Here is a 19033-nt window from a genome sequence, read left to right as displayed (position 1 = left end):
GGGTTAAATCCCAAGTATCACTAGTACGACTCAAAGGGAAACTGTCTGAAACAAAAACATTTTGTAATGCCACTTACTGGGGCAGATCTAGCAGGGCAAACATTTCATAAACGGACTTGTGGCACCCTATGACACCGCCATGTTTAAAGCCACTGAGCTCTTCAGCGCAACCCATTCTACTGCCAATGTTTGTCTATGGAGATGGCCCCCTATGTGTCCACATATTTCTGGTCATAGTTTATTGCTGAAAATAATTTTCAATCTCATTGCAACATAGATTTAGGGAATAAACCCTAATTTGCGGCTTCATTGAGCAGAGGAACATCAATACAAGGGGAATAATAATAACTCAACATTTGGTAGTGTAGCAATTTACTTTTATACACCTTGTGCAGGCAAATGATTGGGATTTCCAGTCTCCCGAGCCTCTCTACATCTTAGAAGCATATTTGGGGAACGATTAGTGTCAGGTAAGCATGTAAACAAACATTTTATACATAATCAAAGACGTGTATAAATTCAAAAAAAACCAGTTTATTTTCTCTAAATTATTACAAAAAAAAACAATAGCTTATTACATTATAGAACTTTATTTTACCTGCACTTATAAAGACAGGGGATATCACATTATAAAAAACAGTGCTAATGTTAGTGTGCTGTAGTTAGAAATGTCAACTATAAAACCTGAGTGGCTGATGCAGCCATTCCAAAAAACAGGCGGTCGTCTAACCATCTCAAACATTGGTTAGACCTTAAACAACATCCTGCGTCATGTACAGGAAGATATTTGTGAGCAACAAAGGCTCTGTAGTAAAGGCTGGTGTATACGGCAGATTATATTGGCCGACTAAACATCCCGCAGGAACCTTGATAATGTGCCTGAAATCCATATGGGAATTACAACAGCCATCATGTGAGAGATGGCACACGCAGATGATATTCCCAATGTCAGAGCACCAAAGTTTCTGTAGGCAAGATCTGGCAGAATGATGCAGTATGGCTCCTTTGAGGTCAATATAAATTCAGTGACTTTCTGCTTCTGCTGAATCCAGCTAGAAGGCTATAATACTGAAATGAATGGGTGCCACAAGTGACTTGTAGCTTATTATATCTACCAAGTGAACTCACACCACTGACTAGTCAGTAAGCCTTGTGATTTGCAACGTTCACCATACCTAAATCATGGAAACACAATTTTGTCCTTTTCTGTTCAGGTAATTCATGTCAAAGGCTAACTGCATATTGCCCGTGTGAACAGCAACATAACGTCCGTCTCAGAGCCAACGTCGATGTCCAAAATGAGATGCACGGCTCAAAGAGATATCGACTAAACAAGACTCCAGCTCCAACTGATCTGTAGTAACGCGCACTGACATGGATTAGACGCCGGCACTCATCCAGGGAAATGTTCATGGGCTTTCGGTGGAAGATTAAAAATGTTCAAGTGTCAAGGAAACTCAATGCAGAGTGACGCGTATAATATATATAAGCAGCACAGATGAATGCGTTAATGGTAACGCCGCACACGAACATGCTAATGTTGAACAAATAGAATTACCAGCTTCGTTATTTGGTCTTGCACACTACAAACACAAGCAGCAAGACGGAATCCATAATTCGCGAATTTCAGCTACTTAAACATAAGAGCGATCAGCCAAACAAAATCCACAAGACGTACAGATCTCATACATGCTATACTCTGCCCACAGCACGATGAAGTATTATTATTAGTACTTGATAGGCTATGCCTATCTCTACAAGAAGAACTGCAGTGACTAAACACATATACAAACCTGAACAGGCAATATTATATATATATATATATATATATATATATATATAATATTGCTAATTATGCACTTCCATTGTATTTATTCTATTTTAAAAAGGATATGAGGTTATCGCTCTTGATAAAGGTTATCAGCTTCTCCAAAGACTCAAAGCGACAGAGAGTTGGAACGCAGCCCAACATGATCAGCTTGTGTTTGGCCCTCGTGAGAGCCACATTCAGCCTCCTCCAGTCTTTTAGTAAGTCACCCAGCTGCTTATAGGGAAAAAGGACCTGGTTAGCCTATGGACTACACATTTAAAGCACAAAAACCACTAGGAGGCATCGGCAATTAACTTACTCTTCCATCAATATTGCTTCTAACAAAGGACACCATGATGACACTCTTGTCTCTTCCTTGGTATTTGTCAACTGTATTCACTTCTACTCCACTGCAGGACAATGACGTCAAATAACTAGAAATTACTTTCAATTGCTGCCGGTAAGGAGCTATGATGCCAATGTCGGAGGGCTTGCAGCCAGCCTTTTCGGTGAAAACAAAATAGACATGACATACTAAGTAGAGCTTACCCATGTACAAATATTATTGTGCGTTATAACATTATGTTTGGTACAAAAAAAAACAAAAAACAACAATCTTAGGATCTCAAAGACTTTGATACAAGGATGATTGCAATATTTTTAAGGAATCATTGAATATACCTTTAGAAACAGGGACGTCAGGTGGAACACCAGCTTAGCTTCAATCCAGTTACTGACACCTCCCTTTTCTTCTGTTTCTAGAGCCGGGATCTAGAATATTGGAAATTATACATACATACATACACACAAAATTGTTTCCATTTAAGCTGAAAACAACTTTTATTCAACATTTACAGCCATTAAAAATACTCCTGATGTGCTGCGAATGGTTGAACTTAACTAATGCATTAATGAATGTATTATAGACAATAAAGGTACTTTCACATTGCTATAATTCAGACCTAAATAAGATGCGGACAAAGATCAAAACTAAATCTGAAGAACATGCCGGCCGCGTAGACAGAAAGAAGTCTTCAAGGGGTTTCGTAAATACCTTCCCTCTTAACTCTCTTAGTTGAAGCATTAAGAAAGTTAGGTGTGCTCTAGTAAACAAATGACACAAGACACATATTAAACGTACCTCCTCTGTATTTAGAAAGCAGACAGGATTGGTAGGCTCCAATACATTTTTAACCCATGACGATTCAAGACTCTCCTTAAATTCAAGTTCCAGCTTTAAAGTCTTCAAATGAGGCAGCTGAACTGTTGCTGTAGACACGCGATCAGAGGCACATTCTAGCCGTCCTTCATATACCAGATTATTGCTCAGAGCCATTATCTTGCTGAAGTGGACACAAATAGTAGTGGACGTGAATATTAACTCACCTTACCTGTGTACTTGTGCGAAGACACATCGTAAGTGATTACCTGTTCATGCGATACTGCACGGTCAACTCCACAACAGCATCTTGATTCTTCTCCAGTCTTTTAAACAAACTCTCACTCATCCCAAGGTCTCTGGTAACAGGCAAGTAAAGTTTAGAGGAGACAGACGGTCACAGTATAAAAAGGTCTACCAGAGCCACTAGAATACAATGCATGGGGATCAGATCTGACCTATAAATCATCAGTAGCACAATCCAAATAAGCATGGGCACCACTAAAGACAAGAGGGAGTTTTTTGGATTATTCAATGTCCCTAATTACTGCAGCAGAGACATTTGACTTAAGTTTATAATGTCAGACATAACATCTTTCAATGACTCTACACAGTTCAGCTTCTGTTTCGGCTATAAAGAGGGCTACAGTTAATGTTTCCACAAAGGTTAAATAGTGGTTAGATTAAAAATAGCATGTCATTTAATTAACCAGGGTTTTGCCATGGATATCAATAGCATCAGTATCAACATCAAAAACTACTTGCCAATTACTATTCAGAACAGGAGTTTTTATATTCTTTGTAATCCATATGCAATATAAGAGTTTTATTTCCTCCTACTTAAGCACAGTAGGATGAGAAAAGCCTTCTATCTACACTTGTCTGGGATGTCAACCTTTTCAGCATCCCCCAACAAAAAAAGAACAGACTGAAGGATTTGAGTAATAGATTAGATTTAAAATGTAATTTCCCGGATGAGTGCTTTTAACACATTTAATTTATCTTTAAAGCACGATATTGAAATATATACCGGGTCTCTCGTTGGCTTCGTGTGTCTGTAAGCATTTTAGGATTTTGGTCACCAAGTAGTCTACATCAAAGTTTCTTTGCCTGATCTAATCACCAATAAGCATAACTATATCACAACTAGCTCAAGTCATCTCTTTGCCCATTCGGTATACATCTCTGATTGACAAGGAGGGACAATGGTAATAAGACATTCAGTATCAAGATTGTGTTACTAGCTAGCAGGAAAGGTTATGAATCAAGAGGCGAAAGGTCACTAGTTCATCCAAAAGCAAGAAGAAAAAAAAATAAAAATCTTTTTTACTTATCCACTAGGTTTTCTTAGTCACATGCACACTGGTAGAAATATGCTAGTAGTGGATTGTAAATATTAGGTGTAAGAAGGGCATTTTAAAAGTCAAGATAAACATCCCCAATGGATCAATTCAGTCTAACACTTATAGCCCTGACCACGTTATTACCTTGCTTCGGAGCTCTGAACTAGGGGTGGAAGCTGTTGATGATCTCCCACTAAGACGAATCTGTCTGCAAAGAATAAGGGGCCAAGGCAAATCGGCTGACTAATCTGCGATGCTTCATCCACAATGCAAAAGTCAAATCGCCTCTGCGTGAACACTGGATGGTTGACGCCCATACAGGTTGTTGCAACCACAGGCTAAAAAGGAAGAAATCAGTTAAAGAAAATCATACAAAACAATGTTAAAATATTCTGTTAACTTACATATGATACAAATATGCGAGTTGAGAGACCCGTTTACAAACATTATTGTAATTAAACAGCTCTAAAATGATGGCCCAAAATGAGACATCTCGTAGCATAAAAACCATCTACTGTGACAAACCTTTGCAGCTTATCTTCACCCCAAGAACTTGCACGTTACCTGCGCAGATCAGGCTGATTAACGTACCTGACTGTTGTAGAGTTCTCGTAAGCCACTTAAAGATTTTATCGACCTGGCCTTGCATATTTCTTCTTCACCAAACTTCTGCACATCCGGGTGTATTTTTTGTGTCCGCCCTAAGCGCAAAAACCCCACTTGGAACTTTTTTAGCTTCAGCAGGATGTTATCAACCGCAGAATGCGTGTAACTAGTCAGAAGCACGCTGAAACCACACGCATAAAGAATTCGGACCTAGGAACAAAGGGCACAGTGGCGATTATACGGAACCACGTGTTATGAATGACAGTAACAGATCAAACCTAACGCTGCATTTGCTGCCTTGTGCCACCAGTAATACTGCGTTGTCCAAACACATTTACAGGGCAGATAAAGCCTGGACATAATGCAGAGAGAGCTCAGGCAGTTGAAGCTATATCACCCCACAAACTCCCCCTTTACTGAATAAAAAGGTAATGTTTGAGAAAAATAATATGGTATAACTCAAGTAAAATGTTTGTGCTGGTGCTTTAAAGTAAGATTCCAGTTATTTACCCCGACTTTCCGATACACCAAGTATGAAATATTAGTGTAATCATCTTACTAGAGTGCAGATTGTAGTGGTTTTGCCTGTCCCTGGCATCCCAACAATAAGAGTGTAATCTTTAGACAGTAGGACACGTTTCATGGCTTGCTTCTGAGGCTTATTGAGACCTGTAATTAAAATAAAAAGGTTACCAAAAGATGCATGTTTCATTGCATTAATTCAATGTTTTTATAAAAATAAATCAGTTCTAATAATGAGACAGATATAATAAGATTACCTTTTAATATATTGGCGACGGTGTCCTTTGCATTGTGAGGGAGAACAGAACTTAAATGCTGAACAAACTGAGGTCTGCTGAAGTCAATGACCAAATTCCTCAGCTTCTCGCTACACCATAAAAGTTGAAGAAAAAGTGATTTTGTTGTTTATTAAAACCAATGTTACTACATTATGAACATTCAAAGCAAACAACTGTATTAAACAATGAAGTACTTTGATTCCTAAGGGAACCTCATAGAGTCAATAAGAAATGGGGCTCTGTGACGGCAGGAAGTGGAGTGTAAGTCCAGAAGGGTGGAATAGAAAAACAAAGTCCCTAAAACCTCGTGGCTTGACTCGTCCACACACGGTTAGTTGCTGTGCCTGCTAACTAATCACAGGATATTAGAAAGCTAGTTATCTAGCATATGCCTTTAATGTAAAAATAGAGACACTTCCTGCTATTGGTCACAACAACCGTACCGACAAACAGTGCCGTATACGTATTCCAAATATGTTTAGTGGCACATCAATATTTTGATGACATCCAACGCACTTACCTTGCAGCAGAATTTTCCATCAGCTTTGACAAATTTCCCAGGTGGGCATCTAAGCCACCTCCTCCTTCTTCATGATCCAGTCTAAATAATGTATCCTCGGGAAGCTTCGCTAAATTCCTAGGAAAACCCATACAAAATCAAGTTATAGCAAAAAATAATAATTTGAAGGGAAAAATACTGTACTGCCAGGAATACGTCCAGATTTATTGAATAGAAAACCAATGTACAGCCTGTAATAGGAGGCCGGCGCATCAATGTATCAGACACTACTGGAAAATCTTTCGGTTTTGGCAAAAAGCAGCAAGAACATCGCCTCCTACATTTTAGCTTTTAATCTCATCATAAATGCTGATAACGTAATAAAGCAACGGCAAGAACTTCTCCACAACCTCAAATATAAATTGATGAAACGTCTTGGAAACCTACCTGTCCAAAATGCAGGTAATGCTATCGGTGCTCACTTCCCGGATGTAGCCAGCACACAATGCAAGCAACCGACTCTCTTCTCCGCTTACTACGACTCTGTCCCCAGATATCAAGTTAGTTCTGGGAATTGTATCGGTTTTGCGTTGAAAGCAGTGCAAGTACTGTCCATCAGAGAAAGGCTGCACGGTACCGGTCCTTAAAAGATTTCCAATACACTGTCCATCCTCCTCTCTGAAAACCCAAACAAATGACATTTAAATGAGAAAATGTATTACAACGTACATTCCATGTAACACTATTTTAAAACATAACTATTTTTTTTTTTGAAGAAAGAGAAACCTAGGAGGGAGTATACATATGAGTCTGCCAGATAGCCTAGTCAAAACAGAATGCTAGTATCATCAATGTGCTCTAACAGGGAACACTTCTTATAGGATTAATAAAAATATAAAAATAAATAAAAATATCACATATTATCGACTGTACTTTCCCGACAGAAGAAGCCAATGAGCACCAGCACATTTGTACAGTATGAAAACGTGATCGGCCATTCCTTCTGCAAGATGTAAATGCCGACACCTGCCAGAAGAAGTGATTGATCCCCCTGCAGGCTGATCACGTGCTTTGCAAAGCTATGGAGCCATGCTTTCTGATCACAGTGTGATCAGCACAGGAGAGATAAGTGGGAGCCATGAAATCACTAGACTCTGTAAAGGGGGAATATTGCAGAAAAAAGACAAATATATTTATTACACACAGAGTATATCTTGTGGGAAGAGAGAGAAACATTGTGTCTCACTCTCTTCCCTTCAATCTCCCCCGCACGGATTACAGTGATCAGCAAGCAGCCTTGCTGATCACAATGTGTGCCATCAGCTAGCAGGGGGAGCAAACAGAGATTCCAGCAGGGTCTAGACAGACCCTGCTGAGCCTCGCCTGTCCTCCAGTGACCTTCCAGTAGGTTTTCTTATATAATACTATTGTCCCCTGGAAATATTACTGCCGGCAAGTACCCAACCACTTACACCGATGAACATACCTTTCAGATGCCGACATCAACCAAATATTGCGGCGTCCCATTTTAGATTCCTTTAAATGTGCCTCTAAAGAGCACATGAGGTACCAGAGACTGAAATATTGAAGATGAGATTCTTTCAAGTGTTCAGTCTCCTTCTCAATGACTGGGATCATTTCAGAAGGGACAGAGCAAGTTTCATTTTGTTGTTCCACAGACCTATCCAAAAACAATAATACATAAAAATTCTGCCAACAAACATTAAGCTTAACAGTATGAAACAAGCACTTCTTCGGAGATACCTCTGGTTCAATGGGTAATAAATGACCACCACCTTTAGACTATTACAGGGATAAACATTTATGATACAGAACAAAATGCCAGCGACTTGGCTATACCTGTTGGTAAAGGCAATAATTTGAACCAAACATTACATTTTTATCTAGGCCATATGGAAAGTTAATACATGCAGTTGGTTTATGTAAACTGAAACATGGGCCACAATTTACCTGCTGTAAAGGGCACAGTTCCTCTGTTGTGAGCAAAATTTGCAGGCTTGTCTATCAGCGATTACTGGAGGTAGAGAGGCTAGTTTAATTTCCTTACTTCCATTATCTGATCTGCGTATGACATTTGTAAGGTAAAAGGACAGTCCATTTCTAATCTTCAAGAGTTCTGTAAACAAAAAAAGCAACAAGAATTGTGTTTTCTCTAAACCTTTACAACCGAGTACTTCTACATTCAACATGAATTAGAAGATCCCAACAGACAAGCCTTTTATTTTCTCTAAAAGACATTCTATTTTGTATGGATCCCAATGCATTTTATACTGCATGCCAATTGGTTAATTCTTCAGTTATTGGGGGTAACACAATTAGACTTTTAGGAGTCCTCCCCTGGCTCCCGCTACTGAAACCAGTAATAGTAATAAGGAAGCATTACTTCTTGCACACGGTCAGTAGGACTTTCACCGAGGTCAACAGAGCTTAGCAGCAGTCAATCGCATGCATGATAGCAAAACACCAATGCTTGATAGCATACAAGCGATCGAGCCTGTGCCCCCCACTGACTAGGACGGGGGTGCATGCAAGTTTACACACAAATATTAGCCACTTTCAATAGAGGCAGCTGGGGTAGGAGCCTAATGAAACGGTCACATTCTCCAACACCAATAACTAAAGAATTCATGCAGGAAAAGTGGACTCCAATATGCATCTAACGTGCAGATAGTGCTGCAGGGCTCCTTTAAGAAAGGAAGGAAAACACCCAGTAAGTGTAAGGTTCCTAGATATTCTAGGATTCTTGTTTTAGGGTAACGGTAACTCAGATATAGTATGGTAGGATGACAATGAGTCCCCATCACTAAGGGTCTATCCCCTGAGTGAAGTCATCATACCACTGCTAATGAGGCTTCTCTTTTTTTATACATTATGTGCGGTCAACTCAAGAAGCTCCACTGGTCGAAAGTCTACATAAGTACAATCTAACAAATACAGACAAAATGTTTACACATGTAGTAAAATGATCCATGTAAAAATTTCAACAGTTAAGAAATGCGTTTAAGGGTCATGTGGACAATACCCATACAGGACTGGACAGGGGAAGAGAAGTGGCCCTGGCGTTTTAAGGCCAGCAGCTACTTAATTATGTACACTAGGACACCATTGTCATTAAAACACACAAAAAAGAAAAAGTATAACACACTATGCTGATTGGAGGATTCCAGCTCTAGAACTCTGGCTACTCTGTACATTACTAAATCTTTCACAGAAAATAAAGTGCCATTCCCCTCATTTGGAAGCATTGCACAAACTCATCCCCCAATAGGTTACCTCTTCTATCCAGATGGTTTCCAGGCACTGCATACATAGTTCCTGTTTTCAGATACAACAGTAAACCAGCTTCCGGGTCTTCTCTCCTCTGCTGACTTAGTAAAGTGTACAAAACCACCTACGTAAAAATAAATAAATATTGCATAGATAAATCTCGCTCAATTGTATACCGGTGGAGAACTAAAAAAAAAAATAGTATAATAGTCTAAAAACTGTTTCACCTAGAAGGCATTTAGAGATCAAACAGATAGAAGCCTAATAGTCATCGTCTTGGCAATGTAGAAAAAAAAACAAAACCTTATTAAAATAAAATTTAAGAATGTGATACTGTTACTCAAATCATGAAATACTGGGATGCAGACTTTAAGGAGGGATGTAGGAGGATTCCATCTAGAGAAGAGACATCTGAGGTCTTGAAAGCTTTTGTAACATGCCATCTTTTTGTATGTTGGCCCGATAAAAACAAATAATAAAAAAAATCTATCAACTCTAAAGACTCATTACCTTCAGATACCACCATATCCATTTTCCTATCCCAGGTTAACCTGGATACAGCGGATTTTATTGTTTTTTCCCTTTGCCTTTCTCTGACTCAACATTTGCTCGTTGTGAGCAGCACAAGTAATGTGGCAATGCGGCCTCCTGCCGAAGGCTTTACAGGAAAGTTGCACAGTAGCAGCAGTGAATTAATTGGGGGGGGGGGTTTATATACAGGACAAGAAATCAATCATAAGATTTTCCATCTTTAGCACTCTCTACATCAGACACTGACACTCACATAGACGGCCCAGGGTTATCTTTCTGTACATCTAGATATAAAAGTGCAGACACTTTCAAGCGAACTAGATTAACAAGCCTATTCCCAACATTTCTGTCAGTTAATTAAGGTGAAGACCAATATTTAATGTTGTATATATGGAAACACCAGAGGCTCTCTTTGAGATCACATACATACTGCTTTCCTCTCCATCATCAAATCAGCAACGTTGTGTTTTTCAAAATATTAGTTGCCGATTACCCTAATTAAGTTAACTAATCATAGTTTGCCAGCATATGCAAATTAAATAAGTGACCACGTCAGATATATTTTCTCAGCAATCAATAAAGCAAACAGAGCGTTTTAGTGAAATGTGTGAAGTGTAACCGTTGCTGTATTAGCTTACTAGCAGCTTCCCCTGACATGTATCATTTGGACCTCTGTTTGGCAGAGCCTTGCCAACTGAGTATATCCATGTAACATTAATATACTCTGCCATAACTCAGTTGAACATTCTTATACTCCAAGTTAACCATTTCTTTTAGACCATCAGATCTAAAAACCCACCTGACTTCTGTGTTCAATGGAGTTTGACTCCTTGCCGGTTTTCAGTTCCAGAGGCATGGTTTTAAAATAACTTTTGGATTTCTGATGAATTTTAACTTTAGCCGTTACATCAATTTTTCCCTTCAAGCCAAACCTCGGGGACCAAATATTTTCCTCTATGTCCAAAAACTCTGCCACTTGTTTGTCACTTGTCACGTGCCTTTGCTCTTCGGATTTTGATCTGAAATAAAACAGTAAAACATTTTATTAGAGGCAGTGCAATACTACTGCAAATGTAAAATAAAAAAAAGGCACCTCACAATGAGAAAATCAGCAAATTAAGGCCTTACAGTTTATATTTGCCTTGAGCTGGAGGAATCATGCAATCATCGGCCCACTTAATGAACGACGGCAGGTATTCTTGCACTTCATCCATAATTTCAGCTTGATTTAAACTTAACTGATACCTGGAGACAGAAGACAAATGTATAATGGACAGATTAGCAGTAGAATGTCAAACTGCATCAAAGTGAATTAGGTATATAATATGGTCTCTAAATATAATCGTTAAGTTCTCAAAAAGGTATTTGGCCACTTAATCCAGCAGAGCCTGATGGGTACATTTTGGTGCATGAAGTACAGAGTTAAACAGTCTGCCTCGATGTGTGCTTTAATAAATAATTCAGGTCAAGAGGAACATTCTTAGAAGCAAGGATCGTAAAATAAGAAATTACCGTATATATTGTTAAATCATTTTTCAGAAATACTAATTTACATAATCACCAAAGGAAGCGATGAACAGAAAACTAGCAAAATACAAGGATGGCAAGCGCTACAGTAGGCCGACGCTGTGTCTCCATTACCTCTATTACGGAGGAACAAGGAAGCAGAGTATGAGATGAATGTCACAGGGAAGAGAAGTCTCTGAAGTCCCCGTGTAGCAGGTGCTGACCTGCTGAGCCTCTCAAGACTTATTGTTCCAGCAAGTATCCCAACATAATTTTATAGCAACTAGGGCTGCAACTAACGATTATTTTCATAATCGATTAGTTGGCCGATTATTTTTTCGATTAATCGGATAAAAAAATGAATGTAAATTTTTCATTTATTTAAAATAATTTAACAAATTGTTAAATACAAACATCAGAATAAAAAAAAACTTTGATAAAATACATTTCTTGTCTTTATTTCCCAACCAGCCCCCCCCAATTTATGCACGTTTGAGCCCAGGCTTGCCACGCTGCCTCCCACATATGCCACGCCACGCTGCCCCCCACATATGCCACTCCACGCTGCCTCCCACATATACCACTCCACGCTGCCTCCCACATATACCACTCCACGCTGCCCCCCACATATACCACTCCACGCTGCCCCCCACATATACCACTCCACGCTGCCTCCCACATATTCCACTCCACGCTGCCCCCCACATATACCACTCCACGCTGCCTCCCACATATACCACTCCACGCTGCCTCCCACATATGCCACGCCACGCTGCCTCCCACATATGCCACTCCACGCTGCCTCCCACATATGCCACTCCACGCTGCCTCCCACATATGCCATGCTGCCTCCCACATATGCCACGCTGCCTCCCACATGTGCCACGCTGCCTCCCACATATACCACTCCACTCTGCCTCCCACATATGCCACGCTGCCTCCCACATATACCATTCCACGCTGCCTCCCACATATACCATTCCACGCTGCCTCCCACATATGCCACTGCACGCTGCCTCCCACATATGCCACTCCACCCCCACATATGCCACTGTGCCTGATACGCCTTATACCCCCTGATACACCACTCCATCCTCCCCAGACATGCCACACTACCTCCCAGACATGCCACGCTGCCCTCCCCACATATGCCACTCCAGTCTACCCCCAGATATGCCACTGTGGCCCCAGATATGCCTTATACACCCTGATACACCACTCCGTCCTCCCCAGACATGACACACTGCCCTCCCCACATATGCCTTATATACCGTATATGCCTTATACCCCCGGATATGTCTCTCCGTCCTCCCCTGATATGCCTTATACCCCCCAGATATCTCATGGTGCCCTCATAGAGTCACAGACCCGTTCACATCACACTGACATCATACTTTTTTAAATAAGTACTGGGTTAATCTTCACTGCCCCCAGGATTTAGATTCCCCTTAGTTTGGCCCCCCTTTATCTCTAACTGCACCTTAAGTTAACTTTATTAAATTAATCAAATTAACCCTCAGTCCTCATCATTAAATTAACCCTAAACACCCCATTAACCATAACTACCCCTAAATTAACTCTAAATACCCCATCAAAACAACTACCCTAAATTAACCCTAAACACCCCATTAACCATAACTGCCCCTAAATTAACCCTAAACACCCCATTAACCATAACTGCCCCTAAATTAACCCTAAACACCCCATTAACCACAGCATCCCCTAAATTAACCCTAAAGACCCTGTCAACCACAACAGCCCCTAAATTAACCTTAAACATACCATTAACCACAACTGCCTCAAATTAACCTCAAACACCCCATTAACCACAGCTGCTCCTAAATTAACCCTAAACACCCCATTAACCATAGCTGCCCCTAAACACCCCATTAACCATAACTTCCCCTAAATTAACCCTAAACACCCCATTAACCATAACTGCCCCTAAATTAACTCCCACTTACCCTAACTTTCAGCAGCCCAAATATTAATTTTATACTTACAGTTAGATGAGTGTCACAGCCATGTGGTTCTGGCCTTCTGGGAGAAGGAAGGGGGCGGGGCCAGTTGTCACAGTGATTACAGGGAGGGGCTGGTAAGTAGGAGCTGCTGCTGTGAGTCAGACTAAACGGATTATATAATGAGGGGTATTTTTCAGAGCGTTTGCTCTGAAAAAACCCTCATTTTATAATCGATAATAATCGATTCAACTAATCGATAATGAAATTCGTCGGCAACGAATTTCATTATCGATTATTATCGATTTTATCGATTAGTTGTTGCAGCCCTAATAGCAACATACAGATAATTTATAGGCGATGCCACTTACATCTCTTTCAAATATTTTGGGCCATGCACTGCCTGAAGGGCAAGCTCTTGCAACATTTCTTGGGTAAACCCCTGTGTCGTCGCTCTTTGGAAAATATCATGCAGCATTGTGCCTATCAGCATCTGACGAGATCCTTTATCACAAACCTAGAAAGAAGAAAAAAGAAAACATACAAAAAGTGTGAAGAAAAACGCAATCTAAACTGTTGTGTCATTGGCCAGCATAATACTCAGCATAATACTCACCTTGAATTTTTCGCTTAAGACTGATCTTCGCAAACACCTAATTGCATTTGCTATACTGGTGCCAGACACAAGCATGTCAGGGTACAAAATAATATATCCTGAGTCTCTGTTTATAGTCCAAGTATTGTCCTGCACACAACTTCCTTCCAAGTGAATAATATCTCCAGGGTTTATTTGAAGAGTTACCCTAAAAACATGGAAAAGGGTATATAAAATAAATGGCATCATTTTGCAATCAGATCTATGGAAAATACTACCCCTTATCACTATTTCAAATAGGAGGGGACTCTTGCTCAGCTCGTGGCAGCAGGTGGAGTGAGGTTACACGACCTCGTCGTATGTATGTTAGAGTGAAAGTGTATGTAGAAGTGTGTGACCATCAATATGTATGTGTAAGCGTGTTTCAGCTTGAATGTTTGTGTGTCAGTGCACATGCAAGTTGCAAGGGGCCAATACGGTTTACATACCTTCACCTGCCCCTGGGCCAGCCCTTCCTTGATTTCAAATCAAGGAAATAATAAAGTTATAAAATGGTGAATTCAAACATGCCTTTTATTATTCATTAAAAGCTCATTATCTAGGTTATGACCCATTACCAATCATCCTTAAGAATACAGAGCTCGGTGTCGCTGCCCTCCTGTGATACTGTAATAGTCAGGTGTTTCTCTTCCGCCTTCGGTCCATACACTTCCTTAACATCCAGAACGCAGTATCTGTTGTTGAGGCCTCTGCATAATTTACTCCACGGGATAGTAATTTTTGGGTATCTGCAATACACAAAGTTTTGTAATCCTAGCACTTGGATTGACAGTAATTTAGGTACTCTCCCATAAATGAAAGAATCCCAGTGGTTTGATATGCTACCCATTATAAAGTTTAACCTTTTAACTTGTGGATAAAAGGATAATCCACGATTATATATACAGTGGCAATTTATAATATATAAATTTGTTTTAAATTAAGATCCGATTTTCATCTAAAACTACAATAAGGAACAAACTCAATCCATTTAAACTAATCAAATTATTGTATGGTCCTTATCCTTATTGAATGCATCATTCAAACATTCACAGTGTGGGTTAGAAAAGATATGGTGACCCCTAGGCTAAATACTTCAAGAAAAGCTGATTGGAGTCAGGAGTTAACAAACCTGAAGTCCCACCAATAAAACGGGATTACAGGTGTATTTTGGAGCCACTTTGACCTATAAATTAAACATGCAAGCAATTGATCAAGGTATCTAAAGGGTTCTCTTCATATTTTTTCATTGAGATTATACACATATACACACACTGGCCACTTTATTAGCTACACCTTGCTAGTATCATTCTTCATGCCATACTTTCTACAAGGTGCTGGAAACATTCCTCAGAGATTTTGGTCCATACGGACATGATGGCATCACACAGTTGCTGCAGATTTGTTGACTACACATTAGGGATGCACCGATACATCAGCGGCCGAAAGATATCAGCCGATATCAGAGTGCGAACAACACAGAGGGAAGCAGCAGGACCTCTGCGAGTGAGACATCTGCAGTTCAGTTAAGGGGGTGGCGGAGGGTGTATGAACAAGTATGCGTGATTAAGGGAATGAATTAGTAAATAAATGAGTGTGTGTGTGTGTCTGTCTGTGTAATAGCATAGACGTGTAGGGGGGGGGGGGGGTAGCATGGCATAGGGAGGCTGTAATCAGCCAGCCAGTACATGCCGGAACCTTGGCATGATAGGAGTGTGCTTGCCATTAATCATATATAATATTGTTATTTAATTTTTTCTGTCCATTTTTGGTGTTACTTGCTTTTAATAAGAGTGTGGTTAACACAAAAAATGGACAGAAAAAAAACCCAAACACACACATATATGAGATTGTTAACGGTAATCACACTCCTATCATGCCCAAGCAACCAGTATTATTATTATTTTTTTTTTTTATATAGGTGTGTTGGGGGGGATCATTTTTGGTTTCAGCCAAGCGAATGCTGAATTTTCGGTTTCGGTCCAGAATTTTCATTTCGGTGCATCCCTACTACACATCCATGATGCGAATCTCCCTTTCCACCATATCCCAAAGGTGCTGTATTGGATTGATAAGATTGGTACACTGTGGCCATGAAGGGATGGTCAGCAACAATACTCAGGTAGGCTGTCACGTTTAAATGATGCTCAATTGGTACTAAGGGGCCCAAAGTGTGCCAAGAAAATGTCCCCCACACAATTATACCATCTGCCTGAACCGTTAGATGGATCCATGCTTTTATGTTGTTTATGCCAAAGTCTGGCCCTGCCATCTGAATGTTGCAGCTGAAATTGAGACTCATCAGACCAGGCAACGTTCTTCCAGTCTTCCATTGTCCAATTTTGGTGAGTCTGTGTGAATTGTAGCCTCAGTTTCCTGTTCTTAGCTGACAGGAGTGGCACCCGGTGTGGTCTTCTCCTGCTGTAGCCCATCTGCTTCAAGATTTGACGTGTTATGCATTCAGAGATGGTATTCTGCACACCTTGATTGTAATGAGTGGTTATTTGAGTTACTGTTGCCTTTCTGTCATCTTGAACCAGTCTGCCCATTCTCCTCTGACTTCAACAAGGGATTTTCATCCACACAACTGCGGCTCACAGGATAATTTCTCTTTTTCGGACCACTCTCTGTAAACCCTAGAGATGGTTGGCCATGTGAAAAACAACCATGCCACATTCAAAGTCACTTAAATCCCCTTTCTTTCCCATTCTGATGCTCGGTTTGAACTTCAGCAAGTTGTTTTGACCACATCCACATGCTTAAATGCATTGAGTTGCTGTCATGTGATTGGCTGATTTGAACAGGTGTGCCTAATAAAGTGGCATATATATATGTATATATATATAATGACAAGAAGTGTCCTTTAACTGGGTAAATTAATAAAAACACACACACACACACACACACACACATAAAAGGTCAACAGCAGTTTCAGTAACTAAGTGCCTTCAAATATTATAATGTGCACTTTGCACAGGAGTAAATGTGGAGCATGCAATACATGCGAGTATTTGAATGTTTTGGTGCACACTTGTATGTCACAGGATGTTTTAAGCTTTACTAAACAGATGGATTGGTAATTTTATATATATATATATTCTATAACCCGACATGTACTCGTACACCGGTCACATACACCTCTGTGGCTGCGGGGTTACCTGTGTTTCGGCTTTTGTTCGGCCTCATTAAAACTCGTCTCCATCATCATTTCCAGCCATTCATCCTCTGCTGGAGGGGGCGGCTCATTACCCGGAAGCTCCATGCTGACAGTCACCGGCACGCAGCCTGTACACGCTCTATACCGCGATTCATTACCCGCCTATTCATAGGTCCCGCTTTGACGGGACGGCAACTCGTATGGAACAAACCTAGCAAAATGCGGGAAAGTAGGAGAAGCAACACGAGAAACAGCCTATCAGTCGCTGGGTGTTAATGTATTTACCAGTCCCATGGCAGGGGACGCAGTAACCGTTGTCCGTTGATTCTGTGAGATCAGAACGTTTAATCGGTGAGTGAATCACATCTTTGTACTGTATTGAGACGGCAGGAAAGCCACGCCTCCCTGTCACTCATCCACTCATTAAGCAGTGTGACCATTCCTGATACCTATTACCGGGTGCTCTTCCAGTCTCTGGCTGTAAAGCAAAGTGTGGTAAAACAGCATTCATACCCTGACCTGCCCTATCTGCATTGCAATAAACATACAGAATTAACTCCAGGAAACATATATTGTGGTGCCAGGTATCTAATGGAAACGTATTTACAGAATTCACGTGTGATATATTGTGTATGCATTATGCATGTGTGAAATATACATTCCATTACTGTCTCTTTTCTGTCTTTGTGCAACATAGAGTGTAATATATAGAGTGTAACATATAGCATGTTCCTAGCACAGAGCGTATGAGAAACACAGAATTTGATGGCGGAGAGAGCTATCCAGTCTGTCCATTTCTTCTGATGTAAATACTAAATCTTTAACCAGCCCAATCTTGTCTTAGAATGAGGATAGCCATATGCCTATCCCATACGTGTTTAAACTCTCTCACCGTATGAACCTCTACCATGTCTGCTGGGAGTCCGTTCCATGAATCCACCACCCCAGTTAGTAAAATGAGAAGAGAATGCAAACTGTAATAGCCTATTGGGCACAGGTGTGATAATCAAGGAGGCGAGCGGCACGGGTTGACTTACTTGTTATCAGGTAGAGACAGATTGAATGGTTGACCTATTGGTTGAGATAGAGATCTATTGCCATAAGCATTAAGTAATGATTATATATATATTACACATACATTCTTAAAGGTTCCTTACCTATATACAAATGTATATTAACAGCCAAAAGCATTTGACTGGTTTCATATATTTAACCATTTCGTATTGGGGTTTCCTTGTGCGCCACCCGCCCCTGCAGGGTGTAAATCCCCCGTCTTACACTTCATAGCGGCTTCTCTTGCCTCCGTTGTATACTATTACCTGCCTCCTCCTTGCCCCCCCTCCATTCTACAAGCCAACAATCCCCAACATTCTAGCGCAGCCGTATCAGACAAAACAAATGCATTGGGAGAATCAGGGGGTATCTAGAGTATTTGGCACCCCCCCCCCCCCCACACACACACAAAAAATGTATGTTGGCAAGAATGTTTATTTCACAAATTTGTCAAATGTATGTAAACTAGAAAAAAAAACTAGAAATCAACCACACACACACACACCAGGAACCAGCTCTCAATGTACACACCCCGTGGTGTCTGACGGAGAACGAAGAGCAAGTCCCATGATTATAGTCACCTTCTCCTTTATGCGCCAATAGAGAGGTTAGGTTTTATCGAGGCATACAACACACACTGGTTGGTTTTGTGATGGCTTTAATAACCTTTCTTGGCTTAGTGAACATTT

The 19033-nt window shown here is 40.5% G+C and overlaps 1 protein-coding gene across 1 annotated transcript; it reads right to left on the bottom strand.

The window, feature by feature from the left end:
• Positions 1-1393: 1393 nt before the first annotated feature.
• LOC149298925 (DNA replication ATP-dependent helicase/nuclease DNA2-like) lies at positions 1394-17396 on the bottom strand. Its single transcript, XM_089486778.1, has 21 exons — positions 17293-17396; positions 14713-14883; positions 14117-14303; positions 13872-14017; positions 11165-11281; positions 10836-11055; positions 9512-9629; positions 8189-8354; positions 7704-7898; positions 6665-6895; positions 6239-6355; positions 5698-5807; positions 5478-5587; positions 4904-5128; positions 4457-4650; positions 3239-3328; positions 2952-3153; positions 2492-2581; positions 2130-2312; positions 1895-2041; positions 1394-1438 (listed from the first exon to the last, which is right to left on the bottom strand). Exons 1-21 carry the CDS (start codon positions 17394-17396, stop codon positions 1394-1396), a joined length of 3168 nt encoding a protein of 1055 aa, XP_089342904.1.
• Between the last annotated feature and the right edge of the window lie 1637 nt (positions 17397-19033).

This window comes from Sceloporus occidentalis, unplaced genomic scaffold (genome assembly GCF_023333645.1).
Source record: "Sceloporus occidentalis isolate IW3139 unplaced genomic scaffold, rSceOcc1.0.p SCAF_30, whole genome shotgun sequence".
NCBI lineage: Eukaryota > Metazoa > Chordata > Lepidosauria > Squamata > Phrynosomatidae > Sceloporus > Sceloporus occidentalis.
Note: the sequence above shows the minus strand (reverse complement) of the source record. Positions and strands in the feature narration are given on the sequence as shown.